At 36.1% G+C, this 27277-nt stretch overlaps 1 protein-coding gene across 4 annotated transcripts in view; it reads left to right on the top strand.

The window, feature by feature from the left end:
- The first annotated feature begins 19991 nt into the window (after window positions 1-19991).
- The window catches only part of LOC121733962 (calmodulin), a 28558-nt gene continuing 21272 nt past the window's right edge, over window positions 19992-27277 (top strand). Inside the window, exon 1 of one of the 4 annotated variants that reach the window (XM_042124367.1) lies at window positions 19992-20301. In XM_042124367.1, the coding sequence (XP_041980301.1) occupies window positions 20299-20301 (3 nt within the window). In that variant the 5' untranslated portion in view covers window positions 19992-20298. Of the gene's footprint in view, window positions 20302-20722; window positions 20855-20976; window positions 21001-26794; window positions 26896-27277 lie in introns of those variants that run through there. The other 3 variants (XM_042124368.1, XM_042124369.1, XM_042124366.1) reach the window with 3 other exon arrangements.

Genomic DNA, 27277 nt, shown 5'->3' on the forward strand with positions numbered 1-27277 from the left:
CCCGAGTGCATACTAAGGCTATTGATCTACATATTGTAAATGTTAATTATTGAGGTTAAAGGTCGCGGCTTCGAGTTCAGCGGTTACCGAGGACATGGGATGTCTTTTAGTCTTTGTGAAATTTTTATTAAAATCGGACAGGTGGTTTCGAAGCCTAGCTGATGCAAATATATAATTCACTATTCAAATTGCAACAATTTAGATTTTTCAACCGCAATCCCAGACTAAGACTCTCTCTTGTGTCTTCCCTCTTTGTCAAAGAGGGAAGATTTTATAGAAGAGATTTTATACGTGGGAGAGCCATGCTTCGGCACGAATGGGCCGGCTCAACCGGAGGAATACCACGTTCTCACAGAAAACCGGCGTGAAACAGCACTTATGCTGTGTTTCGCCGAGTGAGTGAGTTTACCGGAGGCCCAATTCCCTACCCGATTCCCTTCCCTACCCTCCCCTATTCCTTTCCCATCCCTACCCTCCCCTATTACCCTATTCCCTCTTAAAAGGCCGGCAACGCACTGATGCTGCGAGTGTCCATGGGCGACGGAAGTTGCTTTCCATCAGGTGACCCGTTTGCTCGTTTGCCCCCTTATTTCATAAAAAAAAGAGGGAAGACAATAGGGTCGTAAAATAATCATAACATCCTAATTTCCTTAAAGAAAACAAATCTGATATTTTACACAAAAGGCATGACTCAGTTTTATTCTCATACACTATTGCACCCAATGAGTAAACATTATTACAACTAGATGTAGCCCGTAAGTACGTTGCGCCTAAATTCGTTTACCGCGCAGAGGGCCTAGACAAGTGGCAAGCGATTATTGTAAACGGTAACAAAATGTATGGGATTCGACGTTAGTATTCGCTAGCGAAGCGATGACTTATCAAATCGCATACATTTATTTTTTATTTACTCCTTTATTCAAAGCATTACAATATACAAGAAAAACGTGACATAGTTGGGGACATTTTGTTGGCGTTTACGATAATCGCTTGCCACTTTTCTAGTAGGGCAGGAATCGTAAATTTTTCCGGGATAAAAATATCCTATGTAATATCCCGGGACTCAAAGCATATCCATACAAAATTTCAGTAAAATCGATTCAGTGGTTTGGGCGTGAAGAGGTAACAGACAGACACACTTTCGCATTTATAATTTGAATTGTACGCTAAATGCTTTCTATTTACTCTATCTCTATGATACGTATACATTATTTATATACATCAGGAAGCGGCTCGTCGGATGTTGACAGCGACAATATCCCGTCGACGTGACATGACGATTACCTGCTCATCATCAGCATCAGCCATGTCTAGCATTATCACTTTGTCTCAATGTGATTATGTATGAGCGGAACGTTCTTCAGGAACTTTTTATTTTATGCTTTAAATAGCTTGTACTATTTTTATGGTCTCACTCCATATCTTTGTAAAAAATCATTTCATTTGTATATTAGTTTCGGGGCCTTTTTAAAGCTTCTCAAAATGTTTTCTCTTTAGTTATATTGGTATTATTGGTATGTAAAAAATATCTAATAAAGAAATAAAAATATAATAATATAGCTTATATACTTAAGCAGTAGAAGTGTAAAATATCAAATAGCAAACAAAATAACACAGATCTTGCGTTGGGTTCTACGATAAGCTACGTCGTAGACGCTCTACGCCGTAGCACGTTCGTAGCGGGCCTACGCCATTGTAGCGACATTTAAAAGTACTAATGAATAAGTACAGTTTTTTTTTTATAACGCTAATATACCACATTATTAAAGTTATAAAATGTATCTTTCTGTCAGTCTGTGTATATCTCTTCACAGTTAAACGGCTAAACTGATTCAGATGAAGCTTGGTGCGAAAAATCTTTGAGAGACAGGAAAAAATGTATGGTTTAAGGGCGATAAACTAATTCTTATCTAGCTGCCTATAATTCAGTATACCACTTTGACCCTTATAGCCATTGTATTAATTAGTGAGCAAAATATCAGTACCTTTGTAACAATATTGTAGGAGCTGAACTATGATAACTATGTTTAGTTGGCTTTATTTTCGGTATAAAATCATATTAATTCCTTCTCAATCAATCAACCATAAATATAATTTAGGAATCTATTGGTTGTTTGTGTTTTCTTTTATCGTAACCTACAATTACTTACATTGGGGACAGTTGAGTCATGTATAATAGAAAGCATTTAGAATAATTATTCTATACACATTTATAGAATTGTAGTATTGATATAGAACTACTTGGATTGTTTAGTAATATTATTCTTATTTTGTGTATTTCGAGGAACTTACCGAAGTCTCTTACGCTGAAAATGGAGCCCGTGGAAATAATTTTGCCGTTTGGTCCTGAAGTTTTAGAGCCTATTCCATGCGCAGAAAAAATATTTACTTCTCGTTATACAATGTGTCCCGACACCGGTGTCCGATCCTTTAGTGTAAAGCTTAAATGGCTGCGATTTTACAACCTGAAAGAGAGATAATATTTGAGAGCAAATTTGTTGATGAAATATGTCATACATCACGACATTAAAGGAACGGAGACCGGTGTCGGGACACATTGTATATGTATTAGTAAAAACTAGTATCATTTAACTTGATAACTTTATAAAACAAAAACTAATAAAATTGTTATTGTTCATTTTAAGGTATGAACAAAGTGCGGATGAAAAAGACCAGACATTTTTTTTTTGTAAAGAGAATTTCAAATTATTTTTTTTATAACATTTCGCGCACACATCAAGTTCAGCCAGTATTTTATGTTTTTTAATAAAATGGTTATCTTCTAGTACATTCGACGTTGCGTGCGGCGCGCCCAGACCCATTATCTGTTTTAATTAACGTTATATAATTAATATTCGTCCACAATTAGTCGCTCGTTTGCATGCCGAGCAGAGGGGTAGATAACACCCAGACTGTTTGGTGTTAGACTTTTAGACTCGCTGAAGGGTTGACACGCAATAAAACAAACTTTAGTATTATTTATTTTTTTATAAAATAATTGAGGGGCAGACCTTTGCCCACACAGGCTCTTAAAAAAAGGCGGCAAACGAGCAAACGGTTCACCTGATGGAAAGCCCATGGACTCTCGCAACAATAGAAGAGCTGGAGGTGCGTTGCCGGCCGGACTAGTATTTTGATTGATAAGTGTAGAGAGGTATATTGATCTTGCCCATGATCAACGTTGATGAATGATCAATGAAGTCATGGTGGCAATCAATCAACTAAAATTGAGCGTGTGTGTAACTTTTGGACACGATAGATAATAATCATTATATCCACTACGCGACTAGGCGACTGCTAAGCGGGAGCGTCAAGTTGCGTCAAATTGTCAAATATGTGTTTTGAATCAAAACACACATTTGACCTTCCTTACTCTTGAATCACTCTATTAAAGCAAACCGCATCAAAATCCGTTGCGTAGTTTAAAAGATTAAAGAGAACAAAGGGACATACGGACAGAAAAAGCGACTTTGTTTTATACTATGTAGTGATTAGCTTGAAGGCGCGCGATGTTCAATATCAACCCTAGACGGTCATTATTATTACGCAATGTGTGATATTGCGCAATAAAATTGATCATCTAGGGGCCCCGCCCGCTATGACATACGACTTTTTCTTAAAATATTTTTCTTCTATACTTTCAATTTACTTTCATTCGATTTGAAACAATAAAATAAGTGAACATTTTGAAACTATTCGTAGTTTTACTGCAGGTAGCCTGTGTCAGACATTTTGTTGGCATAATAGTTTAAAAAGTATGTACAAACCGCCATTAAAAACTGCAAAATTTAAATACTCTGTCACGCGCACATGCGATCAATGCTATACGCTTTTGTTACAGTTTTTTTTTTTGTTGAATAAATGTAGACGCTATTTTTCAATTCAGCTTAACACCAAGCCAATATAAATGTTACTGAATACGAACATTATCTAATATATAAAAATAAGTCGGGTTTTCCTTCCTGACGCTATAGCGGAGTTATAACTCCAGAACGCACGAACCAATTTCCACGGTTTTGCATTCGTTGGAAAGGTCTCGGGCTCCGTGAGGTCTATAGAAAAAAAATCAGAAAAAACTTCAAGAGAAAAGCAGGAAAACAAGCATAACAACATTTGCCGAGACAGCTAGTTATTTATAAGCGCGAAAGTGTATTTTTCTGACACCTCTTTGCCCTTAAACAGCCTAAACAATTTAGATGAAATTTTGTATGAAGGTACTTTTAGTCCCGGAAAAGGAAATGGGATAGTTTTTCTTTCGAAACATAATATTATACTGTTCCACATAAAAAACGAGATTCGATAATACGAAGTTGCAACATCCAATCTAAAAAAATGGCAACTTTAAGAGTTAAGTCATATTTACTTATCATATTATACCCCATCAGTTGTAGGCTGTACCGAGGCAGGCGCGGCGCTAACGAGTTAAGCAGAACAAAAATACCTCATCGTACTACGCAGGGTTAAACTGGGTACAAAAATACCCCATAGGTAACTCGTGGGTGCAGTCACCCAGCGTTTAGGGGTTAAATACGGGCGGGCCTGTTTGACCGCTGCACTTTATGTGTTTGACATGACTTTATAACTCTTTAACGTGGATAGAAAAGGGGTTAAGTTTATGAGGAAAATTTTCTAGAATCCTTTTGGTAATTACTGCTTAACTATACTTATTTTTTTTTATGAAATAAGGGGGCAAACGAGCAAACGGGTCACCTGATGGAAAGCAACTTCCGTCGACCATGGACACTCGCAGCATCAGAAGAGCTGCAAGTGCGTTGCCGGCCTTTTAAGAGGGAATAGGGTAATAGGGGAGGGTAGGGAAGGGAAGGGAAGGGAATAGTTGAGGGTAGGGAAAGGAATAGGGTAGGGGTTAGGGGATTGGGCCTCCGGTAAACTCACTCACTCGGCGAAACACAGCGCAAGCGCTGTTTCACGCCGGTTTTCTGTGAGAACGTGGTATTTATCCGGTCGAGCCGGCCCATTCGTGCCGAAGCATGGCTCTCCCACGTAACTAACTTAGGTATTTTTTTTTTTTCATAATTTCTTTAAGTATTTGTTTGAAAGCACTAATCGAACCACTGAACCGATTTTTATGTTATTTAGCACACACGTAGAGGACATACCACTTAAGCTACTGTATTTGCGGAAAAATGCACAGTTCCCTTTGACTATATTCAAGGTATTTTTCTGACTTTGAAATTACCAAAATGCCTGACAAGCACTATTCACTGTAATGTGAAAGTTAGTAGGGATGCATGATGTTTGTTACTGTCACGTTCGACGTCTTTATATTATTTGACCCTCGTCTTTCGACCCTTAAAACTTAGGCTATTTATCCTCATCCAACGTGAATAACAATGTAGAAGAATAAATATCTCAAGTAATGGAGGGGTGCAACTTTGAATAAATCGGCAGATCCGTGATCTTGCGACAGGTAAGCAACAGGCGTTTGAAAGCAAATGTTGCACAATATTTGGGGGCTAAGCCCCCACGCTTTCTTTCTTTTAAATCCTTTCAACTGTGACCGCGCTCTAGGAGGCGGGCGATGTCAAAAATGCGCGTATCTGTCCCTTGAGCTTGATTATCACCTTCGAGTTTTATTTTAACCACATCATATGGTAAACTATATCTTTACCGCTCGAACTTGCACAAAGCGTACCTAAAATAACGAAGATGGGGTATAGTCACATTATTAAATTTAGTCACTTCTCATGACTCTTTAGAGTCACGAGTAATCGTCGTAAGTGTGTTTTAACACACTTACGACGATTACTAGAAGACTGTAAAGAAGATTGTCTAAGAATCGCGCGCGTAAAGCTTTGTTTTTTTGTAAAGCTTGTGGGGTGAAAAAAATGTAGGGGGATGAAAAAAATGGCCAGGGGAGATGACGATGATGATAGAGGTACAACATGGCTGACATTTATGAAGCAGCAACGACGCCGGGAAATGAGGTACACATCCTACTAATACCTATCGATTGTCCGATTGCTGTGTCACATCTATGTTTATTGTATTGCTTGCAAAAGAGTTCGAACCTTTTCGTATGGAGCGTGGCATACCTAATAAGTTTCAAGTATTTAAAATGTCGTATTTGACGATTGGCGTATGTTTAATAGGTGTACACTGTACACCAACCTATGAAACATACGCCAATCGACAGAGAAAATGATATTACAAACAACAAGTGGTAGGCAACATGTAGTTCAACATTCTGAAAATATTTGATTCAAATTTATTCAGAAATAAAACAATTTTTATTTTTATTTTATTTTAACAAATACTTGATAAAATGTCGTAAATGTTTTAGGTTGTATCTTAAATGTATCTAAAATGTTATTTATTTTATATTTTCAAACTGAAATAACTCAGAAAGTATATTATTTATGACATTTATACGTGGGAGAGCCATGTTATTTTGCCATATAAATTATTTCTAGTATTAATATAAAAAGTAGATAAAAACCTATTCTCAGGCCTAACGAATGTACTGTATAAAATTTTTCATTAAAATCGTTTGAGCCTTTTTGGAGGAGTTCGCGCACTAACACTGTGACACAAACACACTTATTCTATTCCATTACAGACTACCGTGTACTTTTTAGGGTTCCGTACCCAAAGGGTAAAAACGGGACCCTATTACTGAGACTTCGATGTCTGTCCGTCTGTCTGTATCTCAAGAACCGCTGTAGCTAGACATCTGAAATTTTCACAGATTGTGTATTTCTGATGCCGCTATAACAACAAATACTAAAAACAAACTTAAATTAATATTTAAAGGGGCTCCTATACAACAAACGTTATTTATTTTGGTATTTTTTGCTCGATATCAATAATGGCAACACATAGGCTTGTAATATTCATGAAATATTCAATTGTATTTTTACTTTAATAATTAATATTAAAATTTAATTAAATTAAATAATTAAGAGGGGCTCCCATACAAAAACACAATTTTCAGCCTATTTTTGCTCTATTGTGGTACGGAACCCTTTGTGCGCAAGTCCAACTCGAACTTGGCCGATTTGTTTAGGGATGTAGGCTGTAGCCAAGGAAATTGTTAAAATATTCCAATTTGGAACTCCATTTCCGTCCAACGCGGCACGTGTTGAGAGAGAGGGCGATATAGAAAGAGATGGCAATACAAAGAAAGAATTCCATCACAGAGACTTGAAATTGATGAAATTAAATAATTAAAACATTCTTTTATTGGGCTCTATTCTTTTATTGAAATGTATATGAGAGGTCTAATTATATTATTTACTAAATATTTAGAAGCATTAACAACAACTCTTATATATGTTACAGGCTGTAACATATATAACTTACAGCTAATTAAAATTTATAGCCGAACTGCGGCTACAAGTAGTTTTACCCGGCTACAACTAGGTGTAGCCCGCCACATGCGGTTAAACTTAGGTATGTCCTACTTATCTTCGGTTACAACTAGGTTTAGCCTTCATTATAGCGGCTAGAACTAGGTGCAGCCACACACCGGTGGTTAAACTTAGGTGTATCTGGGGGCACGGCAGTGCCCCCTCCAAGTCGAGCAAAAAAGCGGCACGGCCGTACCATCCTTTTCTCGAACCAATTCAGGCTCTTTTTGACCCCCTATAACTTCATTGTTGATAAACCAACAAGCCTGAATTTTCAGTTGCTAAGCAAGCATTGTATAAACACGCTATATTTAAAATTTTATCCAATTTGAACGAGCAGTTTAAGAGCTGTAACTTATTAAAGTTTCTTAATTTCGTCACTGACTGACTGACTGACTAACTGACCGATCAGCAAAAGTCTAAGGCACTTGTAGCAGAGATAGAACCTTCAAACTTAGAATATAATTAGTGTTTAGTGTCTAAATTAAGGAAAAATTCAAATATTTCAAAACTTCTGTCCAGTTTTCTAGATACACTAACTTCGTAAATAACTTTGTAATCCCATATAAATGTATAGGATTACAAAGTTACATTTGCGGTTTATGAATCATTGTACCCGTACCATCAATATCTCCGGTTTATCGTCGGTAGAGAGATACCTAGCTAGTGTTTAGTGTCTTAATTAAGGGAAAACCTAATAAACATGTCATAATTACTGTCCAGGCTTCTTCTCCTTTCTCTAACTTCGTGAATAACTTTGTAATCCCATATAATACATGTATAAGATTACAAAGTTACATTACTTGCAATTTATGAATCATTGTACCGGTACCATCGATATCTCCGTACTTATATTCGAAGGAGTAATAGTTGTAGATAGGTATATATATACAGGGTGTAACAAAAATAAGTGATAATACTTTAGGGTGTGTACGTGTTCCTTGTAGAGAGTTCACTGTGAAAGTAGCAGCGCTGAAAGACCAAAAAAATTTTTCACTTTTGTATGGGGAAACTCGTGACGCTCGGGCCCTTGCCCATACAAAAGTGAAAATTTTTTTTCGTCTTTCAGAGCTGCTACTTTCACAGTTAACTCTCTACAAGGAACACGTACACACCCTAAAGTATTATCACTTATTTTTGTTACACCCTGTATATATATGAAGCACTTGCTTTTGCCCGTTACTCTTGATTCTTTCAACTAAGTCTACGTCAAAAATCAAGACGATTGGTTGCTTCGCTAGGCCGTGAAGGAAGGACAATCAAACAAACAAACAAACACACTTTCGCAATTATAATCATATTAGTATGGATATTGGGTAGTCATGAAAGGCATGTAGTATAGTAATACTGTATACATAATGATTATATTATTATTAATTGTAAGTTTTATTTATTTCTTTAAAAAATCGTTATTGATATATTTATAGTAGTAAAATACTGTACCAAAAAGTAGAAAAGAAGGACTCTACAAAAAGAAGTAAGATCCCATCAAAAACATCCTGTAAAAAAACCAAGTCTCGCAACTCAGTTTTTATACCGTAAAAATTTATGAGATCCATGCAATACCAAGTCGGTTAATTTATTCAGTCCCTACTCGTACCTAGGGGACCTTCTGTCTCATGTTAGTACGTAAGTAGTTAATATCATATAAATATTAAAAATCTTTTACGTTTTAAATAAATAGATCGACTTGGACATCGCATCGCATATATATATATATATATATATATATATATATATATATATATATATATAAAACTCAAAGGTGACTGACTGACTGATTGACATAGTGATTTATCAACGCACGGCCCAAACCACTGGACGGATCGGGCTGAAATTTGGCATGCAGGTAGATATTATGACGTAGGCATCCGCTAAGAAAGGATTTTAATAAATTCCAACCCCAGGGGGTTCAAATAGGGGATGAAAATTTGTATATTCTTCTTAACGCGAGCGAAGCCGCGGGCAAAAGCTCGTCATAAATATTATGGATTGAAAATTAGCATTTGGTTTGTAAGGTAGAGCATTATAATTATTATAATGTTGAAGAATTGCAATAGATTTTTTTCTACAAAATAAATGGCACCACTTCAAGATTTTGGCGTCAACCTACCTTTTCAACCTTTTCAACTACCTTTTCTAGCATGTAATAACTTTCTTCTGTCCAATATTATAATTTATGTCGTGACTTCGTGACGTATCCTGACTGTAAAATATTCATTTCTAAATCGAATTATCTTTTTTTACATTAGGTAGTAGTTTATTTAAGTAACAGGTAAGTACACAAAAAAGCTACCAAGACTAGGTAAGTTTTAACCCCATATTCTCACGAGAAACCATATTGTTACTAGTTTACTACCCCTCGGAGTTACACAATAAACATTTTAGCATTTATAAAAAAAACATTTGAAATTCTTAACAGCTGTGTCGGACACGATCCCCGCTGGGCATTTTTTTCAAGCAAGCCATCGCGCGTAACAAATATGACGTATTGTTTTGTTTTCACATTATTATTTCTTCGTAATTTTACATTATTTAGCAACAAAGACATTATATTTTCATATAAACTGTACAAATATTGAAATATTGATACTATCCTGATGATCCACTGCAAAATTAGATTTATCTAGTATTCTTCTGCGTTACTTATGTCTATATAGCTAAACTATAGACCTACAGAAGTTATATCTAAGCTTTATATTATAAAACCCCAGCTCACAGGCAATTGTTACCAATTTCGTCCAACAGCAAACTTTTGGAGCGTTGTGATCGCGGTATTTTCCATTGTTGAGCTCTGATAGCGATACTCGTAAATAAAAGAGTGCAAATTAGGCATGCAAGCGACGAACAATGCATGATGGAGGCGGGTCAAACATTTTTTATTCAACACGCTTGCCAAGCGCGACCATTTGGCAGGACTCGCTGGCAACACTGAGTGAAACAGGGCTGCCAACATTACAATTACACGCTACTCAATTTAATACGTGTGTAAAGCGTTCGCCAGCCCTGAAACTTGAAAGCAACGAATGCAAAGTGCCAACATACAAATTAACGTATAGTATCACAAAAGCGGTACTTTCAGTACTTCTATACATAAAAATATACTCTAAAACAACCCTAGCCCCTAGGTCAATTCTTATGTGACAATTTTTTTTAATCTATGGACGCTTCACATCACGTCAGTCTGGCCCCATGCTAAGTACCTAAAGGACTTGTGTTACAGGTACCAGACAACGAAAATATATTTAATACTTTTATACTATACATATATTTAAGATTTTTATTATATCATACACATGTTTAATACACATTCAGACCCGGGAACATTGAAAACTTTTTGTTTCGTCGGCGGGATTAGAACCCGCGACCCCCGGCTTGAGCTACCAACGCGCTCACCACAGCCACAGAGGTCGTCGAATGTGACAATTCAATATTAATTCAGCTTCGTTTCTTATCCTTTTCGTTTCCTATCAAACAAGAAATGTGAGTGCAAATTCATTTTGTGCCAGAACCCAGAATTAATAGTTACAATTATTATAAATTAATATTGTTACTGCAGCACTACAAATTTGGACCTAAGCCCCATACATTGTTATCTGTCAAATTCTTTATTTAATTACAATTAAGTAATTAGGTACTTAATATTCGTCGCTGACTGCGGCAGTAAGTGTAATATTAAATAAATAAAAATAAAATAAAATGTGTTTAGGAATTTCAGGTATGAGGTATCAAAGACCCATAAATTTATTATTTATCCCATACTTATTAATATTTTGATCTTTTGTACAGCAGATTATATCATGCAAAAATGTAAATATTCACGTATTGATATAAGGTTTTAGGAGTTAATTTATTCACAGCATTGTTGAGTCAAAATTGTGTACGTAAGCCAATCAAAATAGGCTAATGAATAAAATAAACTTTAGTCTAAAACCGCAGAAAGGCACTAACGCCGTAGCTGTAGCCATAACGCTGATTGTCACTTCGAAGAACACACAGATGAACATACACATAACTGCCAGCCCTGGCAGCAGCTTAGCTCTCAACAAAGAGAATGCCTCAGCAGCTCCACACATGACCCCGTTCACAAAAACCCGCCTCATTTGTAATCTTTTGTTTATACCCGCATTATGTTTCTTGTTATTAAATGTAAATGTAAAATACGTGGGAGAGCCATTCTTCGGCACGAATGGGCCGGCTCGACCGGAGAAATACCACGTTCTCACAGAAAACCGGTGTTTTGCCAAGTGAGTGGGTTTACCGGAGGCCCAATCCCCTACCCTATTCCCTTCCCTACCCTCCGCTATTTCCTTCCCTTCCCTACCCTTCCCTATAACTCTATAGCGCGCCTGCGGCTCTTCTGATGCTGCGAGTATCCATGGGCGACGGAAGTTGCTTTCCATCAGGTGACCCGTTTGCTCGTTTGCCCCCTTATTTCATTATAAAAAAAAATCCTAATAAGAATGTTTCGAGCATTCATGGCCCTGTATTAGACATATGGTCAACATCTTGATGACTGGCAGTCTTCCACCGTGCGTTTTTCGCGTAACTTTCTGCCGCGCACTGTAAAACTCTGGAACGAACTGTCACCAGTAGTATTTCCGGACCAATACGACCTGCAAATCTTCAAGAAGAGAGCGTATTCTCTCTTAAAAGGCCGGCACCTGCAGCTCTTCTAATGTTGCGAGTGTCCATGGGCGATGGTAATTTCTTTCCATCGGGTGACCGTTTGCTCATTTGCTCCCTAGTGCTCCATAGTGGCGATGACTTTTGTTGCATGACACAAAACTCTATCATCATATCATCACAGCACAAAATTCTACTAGCAACGATTTCATACAAAATTACGAAGTGTTACGAACTAAGAAGTGACGTCATAGCATAGCCCACTTTTAGCAAACTGTGCCTGTCTGCCTAGCATACGCAAACGAGATATCTCACTCTACATGTTTTCTCGATGTTTAATGGTTTGTCTCTTCATCTCTATTGATCCTAGCATGACAAACATTTTTTCTCGCGTAGATCTATCATCGAAATAACGCATTTTTATAGAGTTTTGTCGAGATAATGTCGAGATTTTGACATTATGAGACGAGTAGTTTTTAATTATCTCGAGAATGAGATATCTCGTTGGCGTATGCTAGGCAGGCTGGTCGCATTATAGAGTTGTAATTTAGCAAGAGTATAAGTCTCGCAGCATTTCTCCACCAAGCATGCTGCATGATGTTATGGGAAGAGCCTTCTTCCGACCCAAAATTTATTTTCATTCATTCATTCATCAAAACAAGCAACATTAGGTACCTACATGGAAATTCGGCAATTACCCAAACACTTTATTATGTGGTCCATAACTTTAGTTAACAGTCGTACGAAGAAAAGTTGATATTAATTTCTTACTAGCGTATTGCGATGCATTGAAAACCCATAGCGCCCCTAAGTCTAATTCCATTATTCGCCATTACAGTTGGCGTGTGTGTGGCTATTATGTCATTACCCCGTAACCGTCGCCCTTGATTAACCCACTATCGTAATAGAGCCTTTACAATGTTTTTTTTTAATGAAATAAGGGGGCAAACGAGCAAACGGGCCACCTGATGGAAAGCAACTTCCGTCGCCCATAGACACTCGCAACATTAGAAGAGCTGCAGGTGCGTTGCCGGCCTTTTAAGAGGGAATAGGATAATAGGGGAGGGTAGGAAAGGGAATAGGAGAGGGTAGGGAAGGAAATAGGAGAGGGTAGGGAAGGGAAAAGGGTAGGGGATTGGGCCTCCGGTAAACTCACTCACTCGGCGAAACACAGCGCAAGCGCTGTTTCACGCCGGTTTTCTGTAAGCTTGTGGTATTTCTCCGGTCGAGCCAGCCTATTCGTGCCGAAACGCGGCTCTCCTACGTCAAACGTGTTACGACCAAAATATTAATATGTCTCTGTCTGTCTGTCACCTCTTCACGGCTAAACCGCTGAACCGATTTTGCTAAAATTTGGCATGGAGATTCTTTGAGTCCCGGTAAAGGAAATAGGATTTTTATCCCGAAAAAATGTACGGTTCCCGCGCGATAAACGAGTTTCGCAATAGAGTTGCGGGCGTCATCTAGTTTACTATATTTTGCTCCCATTTTTTGTTATGTCAAAATTCGTTATCGTCGAATAATAAACACTTTTTAGTTTTTATTATTCGTAGAAGAGGTCACAGACAGACACTTTGACATTGTGTTTTGTGTTAATAATCGGAGCGTGCGAAGTGGGTGGAGGGGATAAAGAAAGCGATTGCCGCGCTTGCCGTGGCAAAAATATGCAACCGAAGGGGCTCAGTTAGTAGTCAAACAAACTTGTCTTTATGGTTTTTGTATCGTAGACTGTTAAAATAACGGCAAAAATAGGTAGTCAGTATACAAATTTAATGTTTTTCCTAAATTCACTTGGAAATTAGATCAGATAGCTGCTGTAAAAATGAAAAAGTATGTGATTCGATATAATCTAAAAGTGACCTAAAATTGCATTATCAGTCAAGTCAATTTTATTTAAGTTGCATTTTATAAAGATATTAATTGAGTACCTAACTATCGTTTTAGTGTTGATGAATGATGGACCACCATGTTCTCAAAAACCCGACGACAAAACTTGCAGTGATAGTTTCATAGAATACCTATTTTATTTAAATCCAAAGTATCAGTGTTTTAGTAAATTTATAGACTCCGATTTTCTTACTGAGTATTAAGTAATATTGTAAAAAATAAATAAAAACACGATTTTTAAAAACATTACATTTATTTTTTTCAAGTATAAAGTATTGCTTGTATTTTTGTTACTGATTAAAGCAGCAATATGTTTGCACTTGCCGCTCTGGTTATAAACGCAGCTGCATTTTACTCCAGCAACAACCGATCATTATTACCTATCTCTAAGAATAAATAAAAATGTTAGACTACAATAGTTAGTTTTTGGTTGGTTCATTACTCACGTTTGAACTTGTTTTATATGGTGCTAAAGTCACCGATGTTCAACGAATTATATTGGCTCGTATTAAATAACATTGCCATTAGTTCTTAGCTCTTCTACATCCCTTACATGTCCTGCTAATACCAATTTATTTCCTTTTAGCATAGATTGGGCCTTGAAACTTATTGAGTGTTTTATACTTTCAAAACCAGTTCTTTATGATTATATTCATTTTCCACAAGTAGTTTTTAACTAAATCTAACCCAAATACCATCAATTATTGTTCTAAATATATTTTATTTGCTATAATATTTACAAAATAAACAAACTCTTGTTGTTTATTTTTTGACACATGCCCCTAAAACTTCTTTTGAAATATGTCACTACTGACGTGCACGTTCCGAATTAGCATGACATGTAGACGTAATATACATGTATGTAGATTGAAGGCATGCCTTGGTGTCAGAGCATGTAAAACATAAAAGGGCTTAAAATTTAAGCAAATTTTATTAATTTAGGTACTTCTTAAAGTTAACATACCTCTTTTATTTGAAGAAAATAATAGATACATGTTTTTTTTTTATTAAATAAGCGGGCAAACGAGCAAACCGTTTTGACGTGGGAGAGCCATGCTTCGGCACGAATGGGCCGGCTCGACCGGAGAAATACCACGTCCTCACAGAAAACCGGCGTGAAACAGCGCTTCCGCTGTGTTCCGCCGAGTGAGTGAGTTTACCGGAGGCCCAATCCCCTACCCTTTTCCTTTCCCTACCCTCCCCTATTTCCTTCCGTACCCTCCCCTATTCCCTTCCGTACCCTCCCCTATTCCCTTCCCTACCCTCCCCTATTACCCCTTAAAAGGCCGGCAACGCACCTGCAGCTCTTCTGATGCTGCGAGTGTCCATGGGCGACGGAAGTTGCTTTCCATCAGGTGACCCGTTTGCTCGTTTGCCCCCTTATTTCATTAAAAAAAAAAAAACGGGTCACCTGATGGAAAGCAACTACCGTCACCCATGGACACTCGCAACATCAGAAAAGTTGCAGATGCGCTGCCGGCTTTTAACAGGGAATACGCTCTCATCTTGAAGGATTGCAGGTCGTATTGGTCCGGAAATACTACTGGTGACAGACAGTTCATTCCAGATTTGTGATTGTGATTTTATATTACTATTGCCACATCACACAAGATTTCATTTCACATTTTGATTAACTATACAGTAGAAAATAATATGAAAAAGCCATTCTTCAAGGATTGTTGTTTAAATTTTAATTTAATAAATAGGTGTTTAAACCTACAATGTAAAGGCTCTCTATGATATTTTCATTACACAGTACTGCGAAATACTCCACCCTTGTCATTCGCGATCGGGGTAGGTAATCTTTTAAGCCCTACCCAACTTTAAAAGCACGTATTAGCCGATACAACTATAACTGTTCACATTTAAATAAATAAATATTATCTGTAAGTACTTAATTATAAAAAATATTATTTTTAATAACTAATAAGTAATAGCAAATAATTATCTATATATATAAAAATGGATTTTCAATTGTGTTAGTAACGCTAAAACTCGAAAACGGCTGAACGGATTGGGCTAATTTTAGTCTTAAAATATTTGTAGAAGTCCAGGGAAGGTTTTAAAGTGACACGAAGTTCACCGGGACAGCTAGTTATTACAATAAAGTAAACAAATTAGGTATTTGATTCAGCAACTTCGTTTTAAAATTATTGCAGCTTTTTAAATGCAGGCGCAATATTTAGTCTGCAAGCTGTCTACGCAACTGCTAGCCATGGCCCATGAGCCATCTGCCATCAGTACTACCACCTATCACTCTTACGAAGATACAGTCCGACGTTCAGATCAGACAGATGGTTCTTCTTACCATTTAGGTGCGGATTCCTAAAAAGTTGAAAACATACTTACATGTTAATATTTAGTTCGCTTAAAAGATCACAAAGCTATCTCAATATTAACAGAATGACTTACTTACTTAATTTTCTCTCTTGTGTGGGGAGGGCATATCGAAATTTCGTCGCGACGTCGCCGGCTCGAGACGCCAATCCTTTTTGCTTTATCAACATGAGTAACACCTTATCTATGTTTTACAGGGGTCTACAGAGTAGTAGCTTGTACTATTATCTATTCCGTGGTAGTAGATAGATTTAGAAATATAAAGATACTAGCTTTTGCCCGCGGCTTCGCTCGCGTTAAAAAGTATTATTATATACAAACTTTCATCCCCTATTTGAAGCCCTTGGGGTTGGAATTTATCAAAATCTTTCTTAGCGGATGCCTAAGTCATAACATCTACCTGCATGCCAAATTTCAGCCCGATCCGTCCAGTGGTTTGGGCTGTGCGTTGATAGATCACTATGTCAATCAGTCAGTCACCTTTGAGTTTTATATATATAGAAGAAGATAATGGCGATGTTTTACTGTAATCATACAGAATTAGGAAAAAATTACTTACCTGATGACAAAATACCTAATGGATCGAAAAAAAGATAAGTACCAAAAAGAGAAAAATATATTTGTAGGCTGTTACCTACTTGCAGTGTCTTGAAACCTTGCACCCACACTGCTATATAGTATATACCTATAAGTATATTATATTTTTTATGAAATTAAGGGGCAAACGAGCAAACGGGTCACCCACTCGAAAGCAACTACCGTCGCCCATGGACACTCGCAAGTCGCAACATCAGAAGAGACGCAGGTTATTTTCCGGCCTTTCAAGAGGAAATAGGTACGTTCTATAGATCATAACGTTAACCTTCTAGGTTATAAAATGTTATACCAGTTTCGCGTAAGGTACAATCACAGTCCACAGATTACTAGATAGTAAATAGTACGTACGGTACAGTATACACTTTGACCTTTCTTAAACTCTATAAACAAATAAAGTAAAGACTACAGATTCTCTAAATTTATTTACAAAGGATCCTCGAGTTGAAATAAAATTTATAGCATAGCTCCCCGACGGCTAGCATTCCGGACTGAACAATAAGTGCTAAATAACGGAATGTAGGATATTCCAATAAGCTCGCTCAGCGTCGCTAGATACTTTCTACAACAAAATTCCAATAATATTGTACATAACTACTTAACTGCAATACCCTCCTATATTTTCCCAGATTATTAAATCTAAAATACTACTGTTTTCAAATTGTAGGTCCGTCTTTATTTTTCAGAAAGAAGTTCAGAAAACAGTGGTGTAGACCTTTATTTTTAGTTGGACGACCCCATTTAATGTTTTGAATATTTGGTTTTTCTTTCCAATGTATATGCGCGATGACTAAAATTACAACAAAAAACAATCATACATAATATTATATACTTACTTAAATAAATTTTAAAATACCCGCCTACCCAGAATATTGCGATGTCAACATTAAATTTTCCCGCCATATTTTGTTTTTATTTTGTAAAAAATGACAGTTCCATCACAGATAAAAAATTAAAAATCGATTTAATAGATAATCGATAATGTAGCTTCACTAATAAATTGTATTGATTATTAAATTACATAATATTAATATAAATATATATTTTAAGATTTTTGGAATATCACGTTAAAAGTTAAAACCATTAAAATTGAATTCGCTAATTTAAACTTAATTATTTTATAATTTTTACAATAAATCGTGGGCTGAGCTACTTTTAAGTTAATTATTTGTAGGTATTTATAGCTGGCAGTCGAGTTAGCTTTGAGCTATACAACCAAAGCTGTTATAAAAGCTCTGCCCATCACAGTTTAATAATGTGAGCTACATATTTTTACCGGTTATTACTGCCATGCACAACTGGCAAGTCACAAGTCACATCAAATGTATTCAGTATTGTGAGTTGTGACTCACAAGTTACAGCTCACAATACTGACATAGGTACACTTTTTAATATTAGGTGAATTGTGACTTGTGGGTGGCATAAGGCAGCATTCACAGCTTTGTGGGAATGTGAAAGGAAGGATAGAACGATTAAAAGATTTTGCCAAATTGTCACTTTGTCCATTCTTCCTAGAAAAGTAACGTCGGGATAACACTTCTATCTTAAATGGTAAAAGAAACGGGGGTTCGAATCAATATTTTTCGTAGGCCCAACTCACAGACCCAGTAAGGTGTCTGGACTCTGGAAAAGCCGAAACGCATGTTCATAAGGTCAAACACGCACTTGTAGCTCCCCGGTGTTTAGAGTTTAGACAGTCTCGAGTCAAGACTCTCGAGACGAGACACAAAACTCTATGATAGTCAAGCATAATTAAGACTTGACTCTAAACTTTATTGCCTTTATTCTATAAAGTATAATAAATAGGCTGCGTTCCAGATGACGTTAATTTTGACCAAAACGCTCAAAACGTCCCCTTCTGCCGTTCCCTTTGGCGACCGGGGTCGTTTTGATAGCGGCTATGACGTCACTCATGACGTCATCATTTTCGCTCAAAACGACCCTTGACGAAGATGGTCAAAGTGGGCGTTCTAGTTTTTTATTTTTTATTTTAACGTAACTATATCGCGAAAGCCATGTTTGGAAAGTTTTCAGGAGAGAGTAGAGACAAAAACTTTATATTATTTCATTACAAATAATATTTTAATTAAATAACATCTCATCTCTCCTATTTTGTTGACTTACTCGTACTTGACTAAGCATTAAGCGGTATTGTTACCTAACGTTTATATGTATATTGTGACAATAGTCAATACTCAAAATATGTGGTTTTGTTATTAAAATATGATTACTTAAGTAAAAAAATGTAATACTAAAAACGAAACAAATATACATAATATTATGTACCTACATATTTTATTAAAATAAATGTAACTATAAACAATAAAATTACTTTTATTTACGACTTGAAGAAAAGGATCGTAATATCCAAGTTCGGTTCAATGTACCTATGTATAAAAAAAATATAGTTCTTTTTTTAAACTTTTCTCAAAACGCTCAAAACGATCCATAATCCGTTCCACTTGGGTTTGTATCACTGACGCTCACAAGCTAGTGGAACGGGAAAAACTACGGTCTTGAGCGTGAGCGTTTCTAACGTCATCTGGAACGCGGGGATAATGTAATATTATTTTTATTATTATAAAAGGAATAGAATATTATAATCTATATAATATATAATAGGTACTCAAAGGTGACTGACTGATGGACATAGTGATCTATCAACGCACGGCCCAAACCACTGGACGGATCGGGCTGAAATTTGGCATGCAGGTAGATGTTATGACGTAGGCATCCGCTAAGAAAGGATTTTGATAAATTCCAACCCCAAGGGGTTCAAATAGGGGATGAAAGTTTGAATATAATAATACTTCTTAACGCGAGCGAAGCCGCGGGCAAAAGCTCGTATTTAATAAATATTTACAAATTGTTTTGTTAGACCGTTTCAATTGAAGAATTCCAATTGAAGTGAGGTGTTGCGTGCTACGCATACAAGAGAGGCCATCGGGAAGCCTGCGCAGTCTCGGGCCGGCTGATCTTGTTAGGCAGCCGGCACTGCGGCTATGTAGGGCAGCGGGCCTACCCCGGGCGCGCTCGGCGGAGCGGGCGCCGCTCGCAGCCGCCCCGCGGCCGCAGTGACGCATTGCAGGTGCGCGGTGGCCAATCGGCGCGCGCCGCCCGACTCTCTACGCCGCCGCACCCGCCCGATATAAAACCGACTATCCTTTGCAGATCTAATGTAATAGAGTGCTGTGCGTCCCGAGACATGGACTTCCACGTCCCATACTTCCATTGAATCGAGAAGTTGACGTGAACGAGTGAGAATCGGATCGGACCGGTCATGAAAGTGCGGCTATTCGATTGAACGATTCCGAACGATTCGCGCGGCGCACGAAGTGAATCGCGGTCGTGAGTTTCCCGGTGCGACCGCTCGCGAGTCGCGCGAGAGGGCGGCAGTATCGTTTTAGCCGTCGTTCTGTGCGGTCGCTTTTGCGGCGTAGTCTGTGATTTTAGTGTAGCTCCGGATAATCCAAGTTAATCTACGATGGTGAGTGTTTTTCCATCAAAAATCGACCGGGAGTGTCTTCTAGGGAACGTTCTGCGTCCGTTCCGGGGTATATTTTTTGGGTCGGGTCAAATCGGTGTTTATAGTGATGACGGCCTCCATTATTATTGTGATGGCCGTTTTTTACCGCATTGCAGATCGAACGAGTCGGATTCGATAAGACAGACGTGATAAAATATACATTCGGAGGCCCCCTCCGGGTGATTTAGTGATATCACAGCTAAAATAGGCGGCTAAACGGTCAAATCCAGAAACGTCGGTCGCCATAGTTTGTGTCGTTTGACATAACAATATTCTGCGAAGCCGGTGTCGATATCCGTCATCGGTCGCGAAAGGGAAGTCAGCGGTGGTGCCGGGAGTCCGTGGCGGGCCGCTGTCGGCGATCGATCCGCGGTCGGGCGCACCTGTCAAACGCCCGTTGACTCATCGCAAGTCTTGCCGCTCGCCTCTAGCATACATTTTTACATACGCAGTTCGCTAAAGAAGCTCCACTGCCGTTCTCGGTCGATCTGCGAGGATTCAACCAATTGCAATGGTAATGTTTTGTATGTAGCACTTCGATAACCATAGTCGACTAGTCGCCGGTCGTGTCGTCCCGTTGTGGTGTTGGTCTATTCGGTTTATATAAGATTGCGAGTCGTTTTCGCTGGTTTTACCCCGCTCTTGAACTTTACGAATATGGTAAGTACAATCCTTATTATCGAATTTTGGGCTGTGGCCTCAGTTGAGAGTGTGATCACTTGTTCAGCGATGTAAACCGTTAACGGTCGCAGTGATGACGTGATACCGTAGCCAGGTAGAAACTAGTCAGTTCTGTGTTACTTTTAAAGTTGAAAGACACTCATTTTATATAAACATGAAAGTTAAATTATGACTTCACATAAAATTGTTGTAATACACAACATATTTTTTCGATCTGTAAGCGTTAAAAATCAAATAATGTTCTATATTTTCTCTTCTGAGTCTGGTCTCCTATCCTTACATGCTACGCATACTGTAAGAAAACGAGATAGTGACATTTATCCTATTAGAATAGTTAGAAAATTAACACAAATGTTTAACTTGTTACACACGTGTGTGTTTGTACTTGAGCTAAATATTGTATGTAGAGAGTGAACAAAAATAAAAGTTTTATTAAAATATTTGCACATCAAGATGTATCCAACAAAACATGAGCGCTATTTCACATTGTACCATCTTATTGTTAATACCATGTTTTTGCAAATAAACATTCTTATTCTTACGAACTTTCTCAAATCATATTCAACTTAATTGTTTTGTTAACGGTGTAAAGAAAGTATACTAAAATTATTAAATTGGTTATAAAAACTTGAAAGTAGACTACAATGATTAGTGTTTTTGCAAACCTAAGTAATGGCTAGCTTTCACAGACTTTCCCTCTCTCTTTTTTTTGTGTTTTATCAGTACTAGACAAAAGTAAAAAAACTGATGGAGTACATTTTATATTTTGGTACAAACAGCTGACAGCTACAGCTGATGTATTGGTTTCCAATCGGTGACCGAAAAGTAAAGATTTCATTGGTTTTGCATCTGGAACAAATCTTTGTTAATTATGTATAAGCAATGCATGATGTACATTTTAATAGTTAAATAACAGCAAAAAAGAATTTTCATTAATTGTGTACATAAATATTTGAAAGTTCTTAAATGTATGATAATTGATAGGTATGATAGTGCAGTATATTTTGTATTTTGTTCATTTTAATTATTAATTTTTATTTTCTGAACACAACATTTTATTGTATGCTAAAAAAAAGAATCAAGTAACTATGTTAAATGAATTTTTACTTACTATTTGATGGGTGGTTTAATATTGTCCAAACATACAACAGTTGTATATTAAAGTATATTCTATACAGACTTGCTTTCTTGACTAAATCAACACTGATACTACCTTGCGGACTTAAATTCTATGACACAACATAATTATTATGTAAAATTATATGAAAAATGAGTATTATTGTACAAATTTCTCATAAAATTACAATTGTTTTTGTTATTTTTTATTACCTCAATCGTGGGGACTCCAGACACAATAGATTTTTAATTGTTATGCGACAGCCGGGTGCCGCTTGGGGGTGATGATGATGTGGATGGGTTATATAGTATATATGGGTTATAAATGGGTTTGTCCATAAGGAAATAGTATCTAAGAAGTATTGACCTTAGGCAATGTAAGTTTTTATATTACCAGTAATATCAGTCCCTCTGAAAGATTTCAAATAAAATTGAGTGTTATATAAAGAGCTATGAACAAAAAATATCTCCTTCATACAAAAACAATATGAAATCAAAGAAACACACTATCACACAATTTCAAAAAGAAAAAAATTATTTCATATATTTATTTCAGAGAAAATTTTCATTGACTAAGGTTTTTTGTACAAAAATAATTACTGTTGCTTCACCTCAGAAACAATTCCTTTGTGTTCGTATTTTCACATAATGAATTCATTACAATGTATGTGCTTGGTCATAGGCAAATTCACATGCTTTTTTTCCTTAATTAAAATAAAATTGGTCGATAAATCTGATTGTTATGTCGCTCAGAACATCTTCATTTAGTCTTACACTCTTGGTTGAAACACATTGGTGGTTGTGCAGTGTCCTACCTACGTTAACAAGTGATCATAGGCACCATGAAGAAAGGGGTATGTGTTGTTAGATATTCTGATAATATACTCATCTGTTTTGTTTCTTATAATTTTAAAAACCTTTTTCAACAATTTTTATATGATTACAAAATTTAAAATTCACAAAGCTAAAGTTAAAAGTAAGTTACAATTTATATACAAGACGTTAGTGTAAACACCATTATCCTTGAAACCATCAAATGAGCCCGTCAAAATGAACAACTTTCTATGAGAACAATGCTGGGAACTCAAAAAAATATGTCTTCATACCCATACGGAGGCCTCTCCGTATGGGTATGAAGACTGCATTTCTTTTTTTGAGTTTCCAGCATTCTTCTCATAGAAAAAGATGTTCATTTTGGGGCTCATTTGATGGTTTCAAGGATAACGGTGTTTACACTAACACACTATATATTATAATATCATAGTTGTTTTTATTTCATTTCTTACATAAAATGTGATTCTTAGCTTAAGCGGGCACCCGGCTGCCACATAACAATTCAAAATCTATTGTGTCTGCCATTCCCACAATCGTGGTATTATAATAATACTAATTTGTAATTCTTGTGGTAGTCATGTGAGAATCTAATATTTCTGTAAAGTGATATATATAATATTACTTCTTGAAAACAGATACCTTTCAGTGGATATTTAATTGCAAACATTATTATAATGTTCATCTAGATTCAAGAGATGAGTCAATCTATGATAATTATAAAAAGGCTAGGTTTTGTGTTCTAGAGGTCGAATTTTTCTTGCTAGTTGTATGTAATGTAAATACTGCTGTAAGAGATTTCTTTTAGAAATAAGCAGTTCCTTTGTGTCGTCTTTCTGTGTTAATTATATCTTTATATGTGTCTCTTGTGTACAATAAAGAGTTAAATAAATAAATAAATAAATAAAATACTTCATAAAATATCTCATATTTAATTCTTTCAAGTGATGCACAAAATTTTAAAATTTAGAATAAGAATGTTTATTTGCAAATCTCAACATGCAAATATTTTAATAAAACTTAAATTTAATTTTGTTTGTTCTCTACATATACAATATTTAGTTCAAGTACAATATTGGTAGTAAATATAATAATAGTAATGAATTAGTCAAATGTCATAAAATTTGGTACGTCTACATAAATATTATTGCAAAAAATTAATTAAAAATTGTCAAGATTAAAATATGTTACTTATAATTATTATAAATTATAATAGTATGTTTTCATCATTAATAAAATCGTCAATACTTTAATACATTTTGGCTAACAGTAATTCAAATAATCTATTCTTAAATGTATGTAATAAATGTCATTATTTTCAAATCATGCAATTTATTGCTTATTAATATATAATAAGCAATAAATTGCATATGTATGGCTATCCATATGGATAGCCATACAGTATGCATTTTTAGAAAAAAGAAGCAGTTTCTGGTCCTGGAATGCACAAGTTTTCTCTTTACCTATATCACAGAATATATATTAGTAGTACCAACAGATTTCCCACTAGCGAAACCCGTTTAACGAAATAACGACTCATGCTACGATACTATAAAGTTCACATTCTGACCGCGTAGTGCTAGGTGCCTACAATTATATTTACCTCATAAAGTAAATATACCTAGCTGAATAGAGAAACAAAGGCCTGAGCAAGAGAGATGTCACTATCAGTAACACTGCGTGGTAAAAAGAGACTTGTGATACATGACAGCAGCACTCTTTTTTTTTGACGTCTTTTGAATTTATGTTCAATCATGCTTGTGTAAGTGTATACGTACACATATTTTTCACACAGATGAAAACCAATTTCGGTTACGTTTGACAGCTCGAGATTGTTGCTCTATTCCGCTAGGTATATTAATTTTATGATTTACCTACACGTCCGCTCTCTTTCTATCGCATAACTCGTACCTTTTCTGACGAAATCAAGGTTTTCGCTTGTTAGAAAACAAAATATTTTTTTTAATTACTATTAGTACGAATAGCAAACCTTTTTATAGTAATATAAAATTTTAGTAATCCAACCTATACATATATATATTTTATAGTATAGTTTTTATTTACTTTTTGTATTTAAATAGTTCAAATGCCTTATTCAAATACATATTTCATTGGCCTTTTTTAATTGTTAATTTTTATAAGATTTTGTCACAGCGGTTAAATCAGTATCATGAATTAAATTCCTCTGTAATCAGTAAACAGTAAATAGGTACGCGACGAAAAATCTTGCGCGTGCGTCACCGCTTGCTTGTGAATCCCTAATGATTTGCCACCCGCGGGTGGTACTTACAGTTAGATACCTATACGCACGAGTGAGATAGGCCTGCCTGTATATTTAGCACAAAAAGTTCTGCATCTTAAAAGTTCTGTAAAAACCATTTCTTCAAAAGACCTGATTTGTAAAAAGATACTCATTACTCAGATTAGTCAGGGTTCCCTAGAACAATTTTTTTTAATTACTATCAAGCAAATTTTTTGTGACTAGCTTCATTTCGATAAGACGAACAACAATTTTATCTGCGAAAAATCTCGAAAGTTGTAGCTAAAAGAGATAGAAAAGATTTAATATTTTTATTTGAAAGTCCTAAAATATGGATTGCTCTACTTGTAGGACAGCGTTACTCTTAAATAAAATAACTATTATTATGTTAGGGTTCCATAGTCTACCAAGTTTTGTTGATTACAGAACCCTAAAACGGAAGCCTAACCAGCAGATTTTTAGGGTTCCGTACCCAAAGGGTAATATCCCTCCCGGCAGTCGGGTAAAAACGGGACCCTGTTACTAAGACTTCGATGTCTGTCCTTCTGTCTGTCTGTGTATATCTGTTGCCACTATAACAATAAACTAAATTAAATAATTAAGGGGGCTCACATACAACAAACATGATTTTTTTTTTCTTGATATCAATAACAGCAACACGTAGGCACTTGAAATGTTCACAAAATACTCAGTTATATTTGTACTTTAATAGTAAATAAGAACATCAATATAAATTAAATAATCGAGGGCTCCCATTAAAAAAAAAACAAATTTTTAGCCAATTTTGCTATATAGTGGTACGGAACCATTCGTGCGCGAGTCAAACTCGCACTTGGCCGATTTTTTGTATATTTATAGGTTAATGGTTATAATACAATTTAAGAGTAACATTGTCCTACAAATAGAATAATATATCATATTTTAGGACCATCAAATCAAGATGTGAAATCCTTTCTATCTCTGTTAGCTACCACTTTCAAGATTTTTCGCAGATAAAAATGTTGTTTGTCTTATTAAAATGAAGCTACTCACAAAAAATTAGCTTGATAGTAATAAAAAAAATTGTTCTAGATACCCTGAGTATATGACTCCTTTATTATAGTTTAGCAAGTCCTTTTTTTGTCAACACTGTTCAAGTTTGAAACTGTGGTTTTATAAAATAGAAAGAGACAATCCGTTGAATACTTTAAGATGGGAATTCACTTATGATTCTCTAAATGTCCATGTCCAAAATAATATGTACTTGTCTGTGGTAATGATTGTCTACAACTGAAGGTCTTGCTATCATGCTCATGTCAGAGTCAAACTGCGAATTATTATCGGTAGTTGTTGGTCCATCCTAAAATACTTATCATTTAGCATGTACGGGTAGCGTAGGGTGACAATAAATGTATGGCAACTTGCCAACCTCCTTTAGGGTAGGTAATTACATACTTACATTTAAAAGCAATTTGTATATCGACTGATTGTATTTATCATTGGATTTTTTTATATTATATATCAATCGTTTTCTGTGTAGAGATAAGTGTTTATTGTAATGCAGCATTTGCTATCAGATAAGGGTCCCGCAGTGTGACGTGGCGACATAATTGCCCGCTTATCTCTACACGTCTTATTCCATATTTAAAACGTCTTGTGCACAGCTCGTCAATATGGTTGTCTCGGGGGTAATTTTTTTATTTAAAATTTGTGGCTAAATGCCCAAGATTGGGAATCTTTGCTAATAAATTGTTCAGCTGAAATCTGTGTCAAAATTTTCTTTTGATCAGTAAAAATCCTGGAAGCTTACTAAAAATTAGAATTCATTGTGCTCTAAGTTGTCCATTTCATTGGATTTGTCTCTGAGTAAAATGTGAATTATTTTTCTGTTCGTGAATTTGTGAATGTGTGAAGCTGTAGGTTGTTGTTTGTCTTGATATTTTTAGAACTTTTCTTTAGAAGTAATTATTCCCCTTTAATTAATTTTCCGTTGTCGGTCTTCTTTATTTGTACTAAAGTTGTTCAAGTCAATTTTCCTTTGAAACTTTTGCTGGTTTCCAACATTGAAAA

Source organism: Aricia agestis, chromosome 14 (assembly GCF_905147365.1).
Source record: "Aricia agestis chromosome 14, ilAriAges1.1, whole genome shotgun sequence".
Lineage (NCBI taxonomy): Eukaryota > Metazoa > Arthropoda > Insecta > Lepidoptera > Lycaenidae > Aricia > Aricia agestis.